The sequence below is a fragment of the Muntiacus reevesi genome, chromosome 18 (assembly GCF_963930625.1).
Source record: "Muntiacus reevesi chromosome 18, mMunRee1.1, whole genome shotgun sequence".
NCBI lineage: Eukaryota > Metazoa > Chordata > Mammalia > Artiodactyla > Cervidae > Muntiacus > Muntiacus reevesi.
Window position 1 is genome coordinate 12,242,155 of NC_089266.1, and position 17,384 is coordinate 12,259,538.

A 17,384-nucleotide genomic window follows, 5' to 3' on the forward strand; every position below is an offset into this window, starting at 1 on the left:
CCTTAAGCTGTCTGTGGTGGTGGTTTTAGTTGCTAAGTCATGTCTGACTCTTTGCAACCCCATGGACTGTAGCCCGCCTGGCTCCTCTGTCTATGGGATTTCCCAGGCAAGAATACTGGAGTGGGTTGCCATTTCCTTTTCCAGGGGATCTTCCTGACCCAGGGATTGAACTTGCGTATCCTGTATCTCCTGAACTGGCAGGTGGATTCTTTGCCACTGAGCCATCTGGGAAACCCTTAAGCTGTCTGTAGTCCACACAAATTCAGTGGCCTCTGGTTTTATAAACTGAAATGAAACATTTCTAAGTGGTATCTTGTTCTCTTAAATCTGAGTCCTCCAGAACTTGGAAACTTGTTGAGTACTCTTCCTTTCCTGGCAATATAATAATCTGTGTAGGTTCAAAGGGAATCTGTTATTGTTTCTATCAGGATTTGACTGGCAACATGGACTGCGCAGCCAAGGCCTTGCCTGGGTGGCCACAAGGGAGAACGATACTCATTCAATCACCAGGACCCAGCATGTTTAAGGATCTGCGCTCAGGGATCGAGGCTCACAAGGCCCTCCCAGGAAAACTGCCAGGTGCCAGCCTCATAGGGGGATAAGGAAGTTCATCTCCTGGCAAGTCCAGGAGCCTCAGGATATTCTGGAAAGCTCAAGAAAAAAGGAATTTGCTTGAAATAATCCAGCAGGTGAAACATTGTGGGTTCTTGGCTTCCTGGACTCAGGACAACAAATAAGATGCTTTCAAAAGTACAACCTGAAATCCTGACGGGAACTTCCAGCAAACTCAAGAAGGCCAACATGATGGATTAACACTCTTATTGCACATACAAAAACAATCAGGCCAAATGAGACCAGCCTTGTTTCGTAATCAAGAATAATCTCTCAGATGAATTTTATCCAAAGCTGAGAAACTAAAGAGAAAAAACAAAAAACAAAAAACTATGGAAACTGCATTGCCTACTGCACATCCTAAGGAGCTATCAGGGTCTTGCCTCTCATGGAGCCGGAGCTACTTTACAACTCTGGAAGCTGCCGGATGTGCAGACCATGACTTGTCCCTTGGATTTATCATGGCCTCCCCATCCTCCCTTTAGAGAAACTGGTTCTGCCTCTATTTGCAATTCAATTCCTTTACTCCATATACAGTTGCTCTTTTGATTTTTCCTTGAATTGGTTATAACATTTGACTGGTTTCCTCACTGTTCAATGAAGAGGGGAAAATTCTAAACATGTGCTGGCTTTCATATCTGTTTGAGAATCGTATCTTACTTCTTCCTGAAAATAATCTTTTAACACTTGTTATAGAAATATTATTAAAATGATACCAGACATCAGAAAGGACACTGAATAATATGAACCTTGATGAGCTAAAACTGGTATGAGCACTTCTGCTTTAATTAGCATGGTGTGAAAACTGATACAACACAGTTGTAAGGAGCGGAAGGAGAAATGGAAAGAAATACAAGAACAGTGCAAGATTTTAACGCAAAAATCATAGATCTTGGCATTTCAGGTTGATGAGTACACAAAAGTTTAGAAAGAATGTTAATCATTGTATTTAAGCTGAGGCGTCCCAGCACTGGAGCCTACAGGCTGTTGGGTGGGGCTGGGTCTTGGTGTTGGGGTGGTGGCTGGCCTCCAGGAGAGCTCACCCTGGTGAGTATCTCCACCACCAGTGTCCTTGTCCCCACAGTGAGCCACAGCAGCCTTCCACCTCCCCAGAGACCCTCCAAGACCAGCAGGATTACCTTTGGTGTTCTACTCATTTGTTCATCCACATGAACCTAAAATCCAGTTTGTCCAACTCCATGAAAAAATGTGTTAGGATTTTCATCTATCTGAGAACTGATGTCCTCAAAAAAGTAAACTCTAGTAGACATACTAGAGTATGGATATCACGTCAGTGGAAATACTATATCTCTGTTTATCTACATCTTCTTCAGCATCTTTAATAAAACTATATATATTTTTTTCCCAAAAAGTCTGCTAAATAGAACACAATCAAAAGTAGACTTCAATTCTCTCTTCAATTTTGAAACTCTCTCTTGCGAAAATTAACCAAGGGTAACTCACTAAGACGGGAGTTAGGAGGCCAGAAGCGGAGCCCCTACGCATACCTCACTCATGTAAGTACAGATCTTGACAGAAGAGACGACTTTGGATCTCCAGACGGAAGTGACACTGCCTTACTGCTGCAAGGAGGAGGAAGACACTCTTTGCCTGATGGCAGCCCAGACAATGAGAGATCCCTACAGCTCAGCAAATGAAAAATCACTATACTCTGAACTCCCAGTTTCCTCCAAAGGACTCTGTAACAGCTCCCCACACAGTCCCCTACTCCTCTACAAAAAGGTTTCCTCTCTTTTGCTTTATCTGACTTGCATGTCAAGAAGCAACAGTTAGAATCAGACTTGGACTATTTGCTTTACAGGACTATGCAGCTCAAGAAGCAACAGCTAGAACTGGACATGGAACAACAGACTGGTTCCAAATTGGGAATGGAGTACATCAAGGCTGTATATTGTCACTTTGCTTATTTAACCTATATGCATAGTATATCACGCGAAATGCTGGACAGGATGAAGCACAAGCTGGAATCAAGATTGCAGGGAGAAATATCAATAACCTCAGATATGCAGATGACACCATCCTTATGGCAGAAAATGAAGAGAAACTAAAGAGCCTCTTGATGAAAGTGAAAGAGGAGAGTAAAAAAACTGGCTTAAAACTCAACATTCAAAAAATAAAGATCATGGCATTCAGTCCCATCACTTCACGGCAAATAGACGGGGAAACAATGGGAACAGTGACAGACATTATTTTCTTGGGCTCCAGAATCATTGCAGATGGTGATTGCGGCCATGAAATTAAAAGACGCTTACTCCTTGGAAGAAAAGCTATGACCAACCTAGATGGCATATTAAAAAGCAGAGACATAAAAAAAATAAATAAAATAAAAAGCAGAGACATTACTTTGCCAACAAAGGTCTGTCTAGTTGAGGCTAGGGCTTTTCCAGTAGTCATGTATGGATGTGAGAGTTGGACTATAAAGAAAGCTGAGTGCCAAAGAATTGATGCTTTTGAACTGTGGTGTTGGAGAAGACTCTTCAGAGTCCCTTGGACTGCAAGGAGATTCAACCAATCCATCCTAAAGGAAATCAGTCCTGAATATTCATTGGAAGGACTGATGCTGTAGATGAAGCTCCAATACTTTGGCCACCTGATGTGAAGAACTGACTCACTGGAAAAGATCCTGATGCTGGGAAAGATTGAAGGCAAGAAGAGAAGGGGATGGATGACAGAGGATGAGATGGTTGGATGGCATCACCGACTCGACAGATATGAGTTTGAGGAAGCTCCAGGAGTTGGTGATGGACAGGGAAGCCTGGCGTGCTGCGATTCATGGGGTTGCAAAGAGTTGGATACAACTGAGACTGAACTCACTGACTTGCATGTGGTTCACCACAGTCGTATGTCCCAAATTGGAATTCTTTGTTGCTCCTGAATAAACTCATTTTGCTGATAAAAAATAAGTTTTAGGTTAACACTGGAGGTCCTACCAAGATCCAGAGCAGACTCCTGACAACCCTGGGGCTGGTGAGCAAAAGGGTGGGGTACTCACTAAGGCCACGGGGCTCACTGTTTTTCTAGTCACCCCTGGAGTTTAAGGGGAAGGTTTTCTCCTGGATTGGATTTTCTCCTGGATTGGAGCTTTGCTCTTAGTGCATTTAGAACTCTCAAAGGCTTTATCTGGGATATGTTTAAAGGTTTCACCCTTTTTGTTAAGGCTTTGCTTTGTCTGTGAGCACTCATTTGGCACTTCGGCCTTACTTGTAACCAGGCTTTCCCAACTGGAACTGTGCTGGCCTTTGGTCCAATTCCTTTTGGAACTGGGCTGTTCCTATTTGGAACTGTGCCATTCAGCCTTTGATCTGATTGTTTTGGGATCAGGCCATCCCAGCTGGAACTGTACTGCTATTTGGCCTGCAGGCTGTTTAAGAATTGCCCTCTTTGCTTTAGAGAAAAAAAAAGGAAAAAAAAAACCCTCCAGAAAACAGGATCCCAGTTATCTAAAATGTCTTGAGGGTGCCCCACATTCAAAGACCCTGTCTGATTTTATGTTTAAAAAACCACAATCCCTTCTCATGCATGTTTCTAAAGAAATGGACAAATTTTAACCAAAAGTAATTTAGTACATCACTGGCCATTACAGAGAACTTTCAGACTCTCCAAGCTTACCTTTCTTAAAACTATTAGACAGCCATGACTCTGAAATTGTTAGGGGAAGCACACTGATTGAAACCGCCCACCCTGGCCAGGCACCACAGTAACCATTTGCATGAGCTGTTTTATGACAGGAGATCCCGATAAGGAATACGGAACTAACAAGCCACCACCAACCGGAAGAGTTCGGGAAAGGTCGAAAGGAGACACCGCGTGTCTGTCCACTTTCCAGAATCCCTCTCGCTAGCATCCATCTTGGCTGAGCGATGCGTGCGCCACCAGGAAAGACTCTGAATTAGAATGATTGGTCAAAGACCACCCGGAAACTAATCCCATCACCATAAAACCCGAGACTGCGAGCCACTCGGGAGAGCAGTTCTCCTGGGTTCCCATATCCTCCTGCTCTCCACCTGGGTGCCCTTTCCCAATAAAATCTCTTGCTTTGTCAGCACATGTGTCTCCTCGGACAATTCATTTCTGAGCGTTAGACAAGAGCCCAGTTTCGGGCCCTGGAAGGGGTCCCCCTTCCTGAAACAAAATCATCAAAATTAAATTGGGTGCCTCTGTTGATTGCTATTTTGAGGCTTCCAAAGATTATCAGGAATTTAAAATTGTCTCTTTACAAATATAATAATTATACCTGTGGAGGCAAACAAAGACAAAATGGCTCTGAAGCCTCAGGCTCATCCCCCCCCTCCCCCTCCCCTTGCTTCTTTGTCTGTCTCTGCCACCCTCTATCAGAAACTGCCCTTTAAAGGGAAAACTTCTGGGACTTCCCAGGTGGTCCAGCGGTAAGACCTCACACTCCCAATGCAGGGGGCCCAGGCACCATGCCTGGTCAGGGAACTAGATTCCACACTCTGCAACTAAGAATTTGCATGTAGCAACTAACAGTCTGAATAACACAACTAAAGTCTCACATACTACAATGAAAATCAAAGACCTTTGAGTGTTGCAACTTAGATCCGGCACAAATAAATTAATTAATTAAATAAAAAATATAGAGCAATCTTCTGAGGGTCCAAATAGACCCATTACTTATGTAAGTAAGACCCATTACTTATGTTTCCTTGACAAAGGCTGAATTGCCACACACAGTTAAAAATTTCCAAAAGTAACTGAGGACCTTGGTAGATTTGCTGAAGAATTTAGCATAGTTATTCAAACCTACCAGTCTGGTTTCTCAGATTTATATCAGTTAGTTCACAATCTTTTTGAGAGGCAAGCCAAACACTGAATGAAATTAGGCTGAAGGAATCACCCTGGGGGGCCTTTAGAAAAACAAACTCCTAGCTTCTAGTAAAAGAATCTGCCTGCAGTGCAGGAGACACAGGTTTGATCCCTGGTTCGGGGGAAGATCCCCTGAAGAAGGAAATGGCAACCCACTCCAATATTCTTGCCTGGGAAATCCCATGGACAGAGGAGCCTGGAGGGCTACAGTCCATGGGGTCACACGAATCAGACATGACTTAATGACTAAACCACCACAGCTTCTGTTAAGAGGTCAGAACGTTTGCTGAAAACCCCCACCAGCAGTTAACAATTGCCTTTCCCAAGCCTGTTGATGGGAACTAAATTCAGGTTTGCACACAAAATTCTGATGAACCTGTTCGTGACTATTTAATTGACTTCAAATTGTCTTTAAAAAACTGCTGGTCTTCCTTCAGATGTTGAAATCACTTGGATAGCCCTTGCCACCTCACTTACTAATGGGCTGAACCAGGATCATTCTCTTTTAGTTAGAAGGACAAGGGAGGAATGAGAGATTATGTCCACTCTGCTGCTACTGCTAAGTCACTTCAGTCGTGTCCAACTCTGTGCGACCCCATAGACGGCAGCCCTCCAGGCTCCCCTGTCCCTGGGATTCTCCAGGCAAGAACACTGGAGTGGGTTGCCATTTCCTTCTCCAGCGCATCAAAGTGAAAAGTGAAAGTGAAGTCAGTCAGATGTGTCCGACTCTTAGCGACCTCATGGACTGCAGCCTACCAGGCTCCTCTGTCCATGGGATTTTCCAGACAAGAGTACTGGAGTGGTTGCCATTGCCTTCTCCGTATGTCCACTCTAGATTTAGTTAACTTGGCAAATCAGCTGACTCGAATCCTAGGTGAGTCAAGACCACTAAATTCTTAATCTTTAATTCCTGAAAATGAGGGCGCCTTAACAAAACCCTTCTAGTCTCTGCTATTACTGTAAAGAGCCAGGACACTGGAAAAAGACTGCTAAAAGTGTAAGTGTTTTGGGCATCTTTAGCCCTCTAACTAGCCTCTCAAACATGCTCTTAACTCCCTGTGAGGGGCTCTGAGGAATGACCGAGGCGCTCTCAATCCTCTCCTTGAATCAACTTGGAGAAACCACTCTCCAGACTTCGAACAAATCTCTGTCTTTACAGACCCCAGATCACACTCTCGGTGTTCAGCCCCACCACTATAAAAAAAAAATACTAAAATGGTCCAAATAGTGGGGATCTCTAGTGAACCTCAACAGGGTCCTGTTTCTGAACCTCTTCTCTTTTGCTTAGACCCTTTAAGAGGTACACACCCTTTTCTCCTTAGTTCCTCAGTCCCTATTAATTTATAAGGCCAAGGATTCTTGGAAAAGTATCATGCTGGAATTTTTCTCCCAAAAAGGGCGAAACAGTTCTAAAATTTGACAGTTGCCATAAGAATAATCAATCAGGTGAATTAAACCATCCTTTGACTTCTTTCATTTGCTCTGTCTCTGATAGTACTGGAGCTGCTTCTGGAAACACTGATCATTTGTCTCTATTGAATTAGCTACCACCTTCCTTATGGGCAAACTGTCCAATTGATATTGGCAAAATCCTCCCATCAAGATTCAAATAGATTCCCTCAAATGCCCTCCCCAAGTAAGCACTTCAACGTATAGTCTGTAACAGAAAAGGCTATTGGGGCTCAGGGCCTCATTATCCCCTACAGTAGTTCTTGTATTACTCCTATTTTACTTGAGAGAAAACTCAAGTTCTCTCTGGTTTTTTTTACTGGATTTGCATGTGGTTCACCATAATTGCATGTCCCAAACTGCAGTTCTTTGTTGTTTCCAAATAAACTCATTCTTCTGGAAAAATAACTGGCCTTTTGTTTTTTAGGTGAATACTCCTAATCAACTTGAGTGAAATAGAAAACCTGAGTCTGTAGTGGTAGAATATCTAGCAACTAATCATCCTGATAATATTACCCCTCAAAACCTCTGTGGTGGGACTTCCCTGGTGATTCAGTGGTTAAGACTCTGTGTTCCCAATGCAAGGGGCCCAGGTTAGGTCCCTCATGCAGCAACTAAAGATCCCTTGTGCCACAACTAACTCCCCGTGCAGCCAAATTTAAAAAAAAGCAAAACCCTGGGACATGGCAAAATTGATACTCAGAAAGGAAATTCACATCTTAAAACTATGCAATTACTAAACAAGAAAGGATAAAATAAATGCTTAAGAAATCAGGGAAAGAACAATAAAATAAACCCAAGGAAAGGAACGAATAAAAATAAAATGGAAACTTCTGATAAAGACATAGAAAACCACCCATTGACTCCAAGTAGTCATCTTTGAGGAAACCCCCTGGAAGGTAGCAAAGAAACTACCTTCTAAAACACACAGGTTAATAAACACATTTAACATGCTCTAGGAGGGATTACAAAGAAATGGGAAGATGCGGTATTTAAAAAAAAAATGACGGGGCTTCCCTGGTGGCTCAGCAGTAAAGAATCTGCTTGCCAATGCAGGAGACACGTGTTCTTTCCTGATTTGGGAAGAAGCCACAGGCCGTGAACAACTAAGTCCGTGTGTGTGCCCTCAGTCGCTCAGTTGTGTTTGACTCTTTGTGACCCCCACGAACTGTCGACCGCCAGGCTCCTCTGTCTGTGGAATTTTCCATGGCAAGAATACTGGAGTGGGTTGCCATTTCCTACTCCAGGGGATCTTCCCAACGCAGGGATTGAACCTGTGTGTCTCGTGTCTTCTGCATCTTCTGCACTGGTAGATTCTTTACCACTGCGCCACCTGGGAAGCCCAACTAAGCCTAAGTGCTACAACTATTGAGCCTGTGCTCTAGATCCTGGGAGCCGCAACTGCTGAGCTCACCTGCTGCAACTACTGAATGAAGCCCGAGAGCCCGTGTGTTGCAACAAGAGAAGCCACCGCAATGAGAGGCCCATGTACTTTAATTAGAGAAAAGCCTGCACAATAACAAAGACCCAGCACAACCATAAAAAAAAAAAAAGACAAATAGTTGAGAAATTTAAAGAATCGGAAAAAACTCAAAAAACCCAACCAACCACAAATCTTAAGATGTAAAAAATAAATAAATAAATAAAAATACTGATTCCAGAGCAGGTTAAATTAAAGCAGAATAACCCTCACGTAGACACAGGATGATAGAACAGGAGCACAAATGGGTTGGAAGAAAAATCTTAAAGCAGCCATAGAGGAAAGGGAGGCCACCTTCGAGGAAGAGGCTCATACTGACGATGGCTTCTCACAAATTAGCAGGGGTCTTTCTGACAAAAAAGTTGTAAGAAAATGCCAATCAGAAGTCCCCTTCCAGCTATGCCACCGTTCTAGGAAGTGGTCAAAATAAAATCATTTTATGAAGACAAAGTTTACCGCCCACAGGCCCTTCTTGAAGGAAAGAATAGATCCCTGAATATCTGATCCTTTCCCTCCAAGGCCCTCAGAACACACGGGTGAAGCTGTGCATGACCCAGGACTTCCAGGGGTTCAGAGACGAAGAGTGTGGCAGGGCCCTGACAGCGAGGGGCAAACACACCAAGAATTCATAAAATGTGACTGAAAATCACTGCTTCTCAATTAATATCGTTTACAGGACTGGAGACGCACATGTGTAATCATAATTAATAAACTAAATGTAAAGAGGTATTTTTCTATTTATGCATGTATGCCCAATAAACAGTATTGGGTCAACCAGCTAACCACTTAGGAAAAAATAAAATAAAGCTAGATCTCTAACCTGTTTCTTTTTTACCAAATCATTTCTAGATGAATCAAAGATTCAGCAGCAAGAAAGTTGGGGGAGAGCACAAAAGAAATTCAGCAGAAAAATTACATAATGAGATACAAATGGCCAACACCCACACCCACACACAGAAATGTAAAGAAATACAAATTAAAACAATGAACTTATTTTACCTAACTAAACTGGCAAAAGCCGATTTCTAATGAATTTTTAGCTTCTGTGAAGCTGTGGTCAAACAGACACTTTACTATTGTAAAAAAACACCCAAATGCACTTTCCCTGGGGTCGGGGCGGGGTGGGGGTGGGGGGAGGTGAGGAACGGTTCACACTCTCCTGAGAGGCTGGTTGGAGCGTGTCTGCTGGAGCCCACTGAACAGACATGTGATAGAAACAGTCCAGTGCGTGGAGTCTCCTCTGGGGCCAGCTCGGTGATGGCCCTGAGGGAGGGTGTGCAGAGCTAGGCAGGAATCACTCAGTTTCAACATGAGGGTGCATGCGACAGCGCGAACAAACAGTCCAACAGACAGGCAGCAAAATGCAGATAAGTTCTAGTTGGCCATTTCTGCTTTCCAGTATAAATTAACTACCTCTCAGCATTCATTTAAATTTTTATAGTGAGCAAATAGCCTTTTCAAAATCAGGGGGAAAAAAAAAGAAGAGCCTTTAAGAAATGTTAGATATCAGAGAATACATATTGTGTGATCCCCACTCTATGACATGCTGGAAAAGACTACACTACAGAGACAGGGAAAAGATGAGTGGTTCTCAGAGGTCAGGAGGGAGGGATGGTGACCAGGAGGAGTGCACAAGGTTAAACCCACAGAACGTACACCAGGAAGGTGAACCCTGATGTAAAACGCAGGACTCTGGGTGATGCTGTGTCAAAGCAGTTTCACGGATTGCAACGAATGTATCATCTAGAGTGGATGTGGGCTCAGCAGGAAAGAATATGCTTGCAGTGCAGGAGATCGCCTGCAACCCATCTCTGGGTCAGGAAGATCCCCTGGAGGAGGAAATGGCAATCCACTGCAGTAGTCTTGCCTGGGAAATCACAAGAAGAGAGGAGTCTGGCGGGCTACAGTCTATGGGGTTGCAAAGAGTCGGACACGATTTAGCAACTAAACCGCACCAAGTAAATGTGGATAACAGGGGAGCTGTGCGTGTGCAGGGCAGGGAATGTATTCGGAGTCTGTTGTCTTCTGCTCAGTTGTGCTGTGAATCTAAAACTACTTGCCCTCCAAAATAAAGTCTTCCAAAATTGTCAGATGTTAAGATCCTGATAACCAACATTCTAAAGAATCCCAGCTGTGTACTGGATTAAGAAAACATCACAGGCTGTTCCAATTTTGGGGAAAAGGAGAATTGGCAGCAGGAGGAAGAACAAAGTAGGGGAGAGGTGGGCCGAGTTGAAGTCCACTCGGTCTGGCCTCATGGCCTGTCCTTTTCTGATATTCCATTGTGCAGGCTGGCTCAGGCTGTACTGGCATCTGTCGTGGTCTTGGCCTTACCCCCAGCAGATGGTGTGATGGCCTCTGTCTCAGAGGTGAGGGGTGAGCACTTGCAGCTGGGCTGATGGGAGTGCAGATGGGGCTGGGGCACCTGAGGACAGGTGACGCCCCAGCATTGCCACCTACCCACTCACTTAAGAGATTAGGTAGGAGAGTGAAATTCTGAGTCGGGGCCACATGCCCAATCACACGAGTCTGCCTGTCTGAAAGTGCAGGTCCAAACCACATCAGCCTGCCTGTCTGTAAACGCAGATCTGAAGGCCTTGAACAGGAGAAGGGGGGATGTGGCTGGGACAGGAGCCTGACCCCAGGCTGTGGGGGATGCAGGATGAAACCAGGGTAAGTGAAGGGGCGGCGCCGCTAGCTCCCTGGGAGATGAAGTTCGTTCCCAGAGGCGGACAGGTGAGGACAAGCCCTGGGGCTGCCCCTGCCCAGTGGTGCTGGAACCAGAGGGAGCCCAAGTGGGCGTGGCTCTGCCTTGGCTGGGTGGTACATAACATACTTCTGTCACAGGTGGTCACTCCGTACCACTTAGTGACAACAGTCACATGATTGATGACCCGGATAAATCAGCTTTGTAAAAAAACATGCAGACTTGGTCACAACCTTTGGTGGCTCCCTTGGTGGGAGAGCAGAAACCTATTGCTACATGGTATTGGGGAGGGTGGCCTTCCCAAAAGGGAACTAATGGAGTCTGCTGGGCATTCTTAAAATAGTTTTTTTCTTTTTAAAATTAATTAATTTGGCTGCTCCAGGTCTCCATTGCTTCATGTGGGCTTTTTCTAGTTGCGGAGAGTTTGGGGGCTACTCTCTAGTTGCTATGCTCAGTCTTCTCATTGTGGTGGCTTCTCTTGTGGAACATGGGCTCTAGAGCACGTGGGCTCAGTAGTTAATGCACATGGGCTCAGTAGTTGTGGCTCCAAAGCACGGGCTCAGTAGTTGTGGCTCCAAAGCACAGGTTCAGAAGTTGCGCAAGGGCTTAGTTGCCCCGGAGCATGTGGGATCCTCCCAGACTGGGATCAAACCTGTGTCCTCTGCATTGCAAGGCGGGTTCTTAACCACTGGACCACCAGGGAAGCCCTGTACTGGGCATTCTTACAAACCACCATGATGCACAGGTTCACAGAGCAAACCCCTCATCCCTCTCCTCTCATCTACTATCCTCCTCAGAGTGTTAGGACGGAGGTGCTTCCTTCCAGCCTGCCCTCTGTGTGCATGCGGGCACACACGCTGTGTATGTTCACCTGGGGCTCAGAGCACACTGTTCTGCAGGCTGCTCTTCTCATAGACTGACATGTCTGGGCTGGCACACACATCATGTGGGCAGCAGGCTGAGCCTGGTCCTTAGAGTGTCCAAGTCTGTGAGGAAACAACACAAAGTGAGGAGTTTTGAAGTAATTTGGAAGGGCCACATTTTATTGTACTTGACAAAATAACTATCCACAGTGGACTGGAGCTGAAGGGGGAAAACGGGCTGTCTCTCTCATTTGAGAAGTACCATGCAGAGATGGTGCCCAATGGGGATGTGGGAGACCCGTGGGCATGCAAGCAGCCCACACGCTCTCTTTTTAAAAATTTGCTTACTTATTTTTGGCTGTGCTGGGTCTTTGCTGCTGTGAGTGGACCTTCTCTTGTTGCAATGTGCAGGCTTACTGCAGTGGTTTCTCTTGTGGAGCACAGGCTCTAGGATGCATGGGCTTCAGCAGTTACAGTGTGTGGGCTCAGAAGTTGTGGTTCATGGGCTCCAGAGTGCGGGTTCAAGATTTGTGTGGCAGGGGCTTAGATGCCTCGTGGCATGTGAAGTCTTCTTGGGCCAGGGATTGAATCCATGCCCCCCGTATTGGCAGGGGGACGGGACCAGCAGGGAAGTCCACCCCACATGCCCTTGAGGGTTAAAGCAGCATCCATGGTCCGATTGCAATGTCCCAAAGATGGACCCCTAGACCTTCCCAATTGCTTTCTCACGTAACAAAAAACACTGCCAAGCATCCTTGCATATGCATCTTATGCAGATTTGTGAGAAAATATTTTAAAAAGATCTCTAGGGGAAGATTTGCATATTCAAAGGGTATGATAATTTTAAAAGTTGTGAGATGCAGGCAAACTGCCCTCTGAAAGGTTTCACCAATGACAGCTTTTGCGATGAGACTTTTTAGTCTGGGCATAAACTCGACGCTGACCTACTTGCCCTCTTCAGACTCCTGCAGAGGCATGAGGCATCCACACCCTTGTCACTTCTGGGGATTTTCTCCTAGACGCTCCATCAAGCACTTTGCTTGCTATCAGTGGATGCCCAAGTTGGGTACTGATTCTATCTGTCAGGTATGTTGCAAATATTTTCCCCATCTGTTATTTGTCTCTTATCTTTGTGTACGATGTCTTTTCCTTACAGATGTTTTAGGATATGATGACGTCAACTCTGTTGTTTTTGCCTTTCCCACTTCTAGGTGGTTTTAGACTTTTTTTTACCATTATTTAGGGAAGCCTAAATAATGAACTGAGCCAGTGTGCACAGCAAATGGGGAAAAGGGCGGTTGGAGCAGAATCCCACCTCCCTACACATACAGAAGTCTTAGGAAATGAAGGAGCGATAACCAGAGATGCAGATGAAAACAGTTACAGGCCACTATGTGTTGCTCTATGGTAGTACTAGAAAGACTGGGGACTTTGGAGAGATTTCCAGCAAAATGCACATGTCCAGAATTGATCCAAGAAGAGACAGAAAATCGATACAGACAGATCACCAGAGAAGAAAACCAGAAGAGATTACTAGAAGTCTGCCACTAATGAAAACACCAGGCATGGAAGGCTCTACTGCCGAGGTCTCTCTAACTTTCAGAGAAGGCTGCAAAGTTGGCTGCTAGGGATGTGTAGCTTTCTCTGACACGGAGGCACAGGAGGGCAGGTCCGGCAATGGAGGATCTGTTCCTTCGTTGGACAGGTGGGCAGATGGATGGATGCGGGGTAGATGGGTTGAGAGATGTGTGAATGTGTCAGTGAGTGGATACTGGATAGAGAGATAGGTGAATGACACATATTTGGCTGTGAGACCAGTGATTAGACAAGGAATTCATCATGAGGGGAAAGACAGGTTCACTGGAATAAAAGGTCAGAGGGGGAGGGAGGCATGCCTGTGCCTCCCTCTGGAAGCCTCGGGGGCTGGGAGGGCAACTGAGAAGTGGCAAGTCTTGGCACTGAGGCCAAGGTCAAGGAGAAGCAAGGTTCAGATGTGGGAGGGAGCAGAGTGGAATTAAGAAATGGAGCCATAAGTGCTGAAGGCCATGAAATGACAGGCATGTGGGGCGGGGAGCACGAGTACACGGCATGGCCTTTAAAAGTAAAAACAGGGTTTTTAGTGAACTTGGCAGAAGATGGCCCAGAAGTGCCCCTAAGGAACAAGCAAAGCCAAACCTTCCCCTTCAACTTGTGGAACAGAAGGAGGACTGAATGGAAGGAGGGCTTTGTCAAACGGGTTCCAAGGGAAGAAGCCAACTCCCGTGAAAGATGCCCACTGTTGCTGCTTGCACACTGATGACATCTAGAAATACACTGAGCACTGCTCACCCTTCTATCAGGGGTGGGCTCTTAAAAGGACAAAGCCTCTGAGTTTAAGTCTCGCCCAGGTCCCCTACCCACAAAAGGTGGATGTGTACAGCGGTCTCCAAGTATAACGGGATCATTTTACATGGGCGGTTTGGTTTACCTCTGTATCCCGGGCGCCTGGCACATAGCAGCCACTCAGCAAGATGTCTGCTGAAAACACAAGTGACTTGTCTGCTCCGCCATGGTCTTCCACACCCTGTCCCCTCAGTTCCACTGTCTCCTTTGTGCTCCTGAGTCCCGCTTCCCATCACTTGGTAATTTCAGGAGTCAACACATTAAGGCTGAATAGTAATATATTCAAAACAACTATTCTCATTCACGCAGGTATGTGCTGGGGAGAGACCAGCGTGGATGTTCTGTCCCGTCTCCTCCCCTTCAGTGGGAAGTACTTTCTGGACACTGCAGTGTTGGGGGTGAGAAGGACCCGGGAGGGAAGCCGGGGCTCTCATTAGTTGAGAGAAACATTTTGTGGATACCCTGTTGCTCTGAGCTCTTTACAGGCATGCTGGGGCACTCTGCCTCCAATAGGAAATGCAAGTCAGGGACCTTGCTCCTAAAGTAGGTGAGCTGTCGTGGAGAGAGGGGTGGCTTAGTTTCACATCAACAACAGGGTGAAATCCCAAAGACCCCAGATTTGGAGATCATCAACAGTTACTCAAAGCTGTGGCTGGAAAACGACAGAGGCAGGAGCCACAGAAGGTGAGGGGGAGGCTGCGAGAAAGGGGCCGGCGCCTTAGCTGCAGGAAAACCAAGGGGCTTAAAAGCAGGGAGGCTGGTGCGCCGAGATGCTGGGAGAGGCCCAACATCTAGCAGCTCTAGTGGGTTAACCGTGGGACCTCAGGCCCGGCCCATGGGTCCCTTTCTCAGGAACCAGCACCCAAGACCCCCATGACGGGCAGCCTGGGCGTCTGCAGCCCACGGTCCAGGCCTTGGCCTCGCTGCACACACTGCCGCCTTTATCCTGAGGAGGCCAAGCCTGGGGCTGGCCTGGGAACACGGCAGCCTTTGCTGCCACCACAAAGCCACATAGAAATGCCAGTTGCTTCGCTAACCTGTGGCATTTTTCTCACAAAATGCTGCCAGAGGGGTGGGTTCACGGGACTCCCACCACAGAGATCAAGCTGAGTCCTGTCTGTTCTCCCTCTGTCCCCACCCCCAGCCTGGGCTGGGCCTCCCCACTCCGCCCAGCCCTCCTTAGGCCAGCCCTCCCCTGCACCCTGCACCTCCATCCCCAGAGCAGGGGCGGAGTTGGGGGGGGGGGGGGAACGACCCACCGGTGAGGTGCCCCAGCTCCGCTCGCAGCCGGTTCCCCAACTCCAGGAGCTGCTCCTTCTCCAGGCGCAGCCGCAGGATCTTCCTGGCAGCCTCCTTGAGCTTCCTCTGGAGTCGGGGCACAGACAGGACCTGCAGGGGCTGCGTCCCACGGTCCTCCATCCCCGCGGGTCTCCCGTCTGCAGGAACCTGTGAACAAACCCACACGGCAGAGACCATCAGATGAGCCCGGGGTTGGTGGGGGGGAAGGAGGAAGTGGAAGTGAGGGTGTGGATGGTGGGAGCCACTGCCTAACCAACTGTCCCAGAACCCACACCACTGGGTGACGTCCCTCCAATATGACGCATCCACAGCAGCCTTCGCTCTCAATGCGGGGGGTGGGGGGGGGTGGGGGGGGGTGCGGCGGGAAGTACGTGATGAAGGTCCTCAAAGCTCCTAGGCCATGGCTTGCCTGCCCTTGCTTACTCTGTGGCTCCTGCACCCCCTCACTGCCACCGCCTTTGTGTCTTTTCAGGGAAGACAATGAGGAAGCAGCCCAGGCCCGGGACCCATGAGGGCTACACATGTGATCACCACTTCCTCTGCTGGCCCCTTTGTCATAGGCTGGGTGCCTGCTGTCTGTCTGGTGTGGAAGGGGGCCAGCAGAGAACCGAAGTGAGGCCTGTGATGGGAATCCAGCCTCGGTTACTCTTTCTCCAGCCCTGGACATCTGTGCGGCAGGGCCCCTCTCCAGTGCCTCCTCTGCCCTCACTCACTCAGCACTTTGCTTCCCCTGCCTCCTCTCTGACTTCATCTGTCCAGACTCCTAACTCAAGACACTTTCTCCACCTGTCCTTCAGACTTCCCTCAGCCATCACAGGCTGGCCCAGCTTTCCCACTGTCCTAACCCTGACGAGAGTGCAGAGAGAAAGCAAAGGAGGCCAAAGGAAGGAGCAGTGGCTGCTTGGGGTCTCATCTTGTGGGCTGGGAGGTAGCCCCGGGGCAACACTCAAGGTCTGAGCCCCCTTGCCCGGGCGGCACCATGCGGCCCTCCATTCTACCACTGGCCCAGCTGTCCCATTTCCCGCTATCCCACGGTCCAACCGTGTGGCTCTTATACGCACATGCTGTCCCACCTAGAGAGGGAAGAGAGAAAGGGAAAAAGGAGAATGTGTGTGGCTGCCTTTGTGTCGGGCAGGGGCCCAGGAAGAGCCAGTGGTGTCCAAGGCCCCGAGGGAAGCAGGTGGCCTACTTAGGCATGGCTATTGCCAACACCTATGAAAAGCTGCACTGCTGACCTAGCCAGGTGAACTGGCGCCAGAACGAGGAACCTGCTCTGTGTCCCTGGAACAGACCAGCACACCCTGTCCTGGCCCAGATTCCTGGTGTGCCTTTCCAGGGCTGGCATGCACCTGTGCCCTCCTATGGCCTTGGAGCCACGGTGACTGCACAGCAGTGCCTCCAGCACATGCCTGGCATGTGGCGTGAAGGGGGCATATGGAGGTGAGATGGCAAAGGGAACCTCAGGGAAAGGCCTTGGCGCAGGGTCTCTCAAGGGCACAGGACCAGGACTGGTGGGAAACCTGGAGTGTGAACTCACACACGGGGCTGCACAGGCCCCAGATGGCTGACATGACGACCCCTTTGGAAAGTCGCACAGCCTCCAGGGGTGCAGCCCTGGGGTTGGGGGACTAGCCTGGCCAATTCTCCAGGCTTGGTCCCCCTCTACAGGGATATGCTGTAGGATTATCTTGTGTTATCTGAAGTAAAATCCCGAAAACAGAAACTTTCCAAACCTCAGAACACTTAG

The 17,384-nt window shown here is 47.7% G+C and overlaps 1 protein-coding gene across 2 annotated transcripts in view; it reads right to left on the minus strand.

The window, feature by feature from the left end:
• CCDC57 (coiled-coil domain containing 57) overlaps window positions 1-17,384 on the minus strand; it is a 116,480-nt gene that overhangs the window by 38,863 nt on the left and 60,233 nt on the right. For both annotated transcript variants that reach the window (XM_065910076.1, XM_065910074.1), the window contains one exon: window positions 15,598-15,784. In XM_065910076.1, the coding sequence (XP_065766148.1) occupies window positions 15,598-15,784 (187 nt within the window). The remainder of the gene's footprint in view (window positions 1-15,597; window positions 15,785-17,384) is intronic.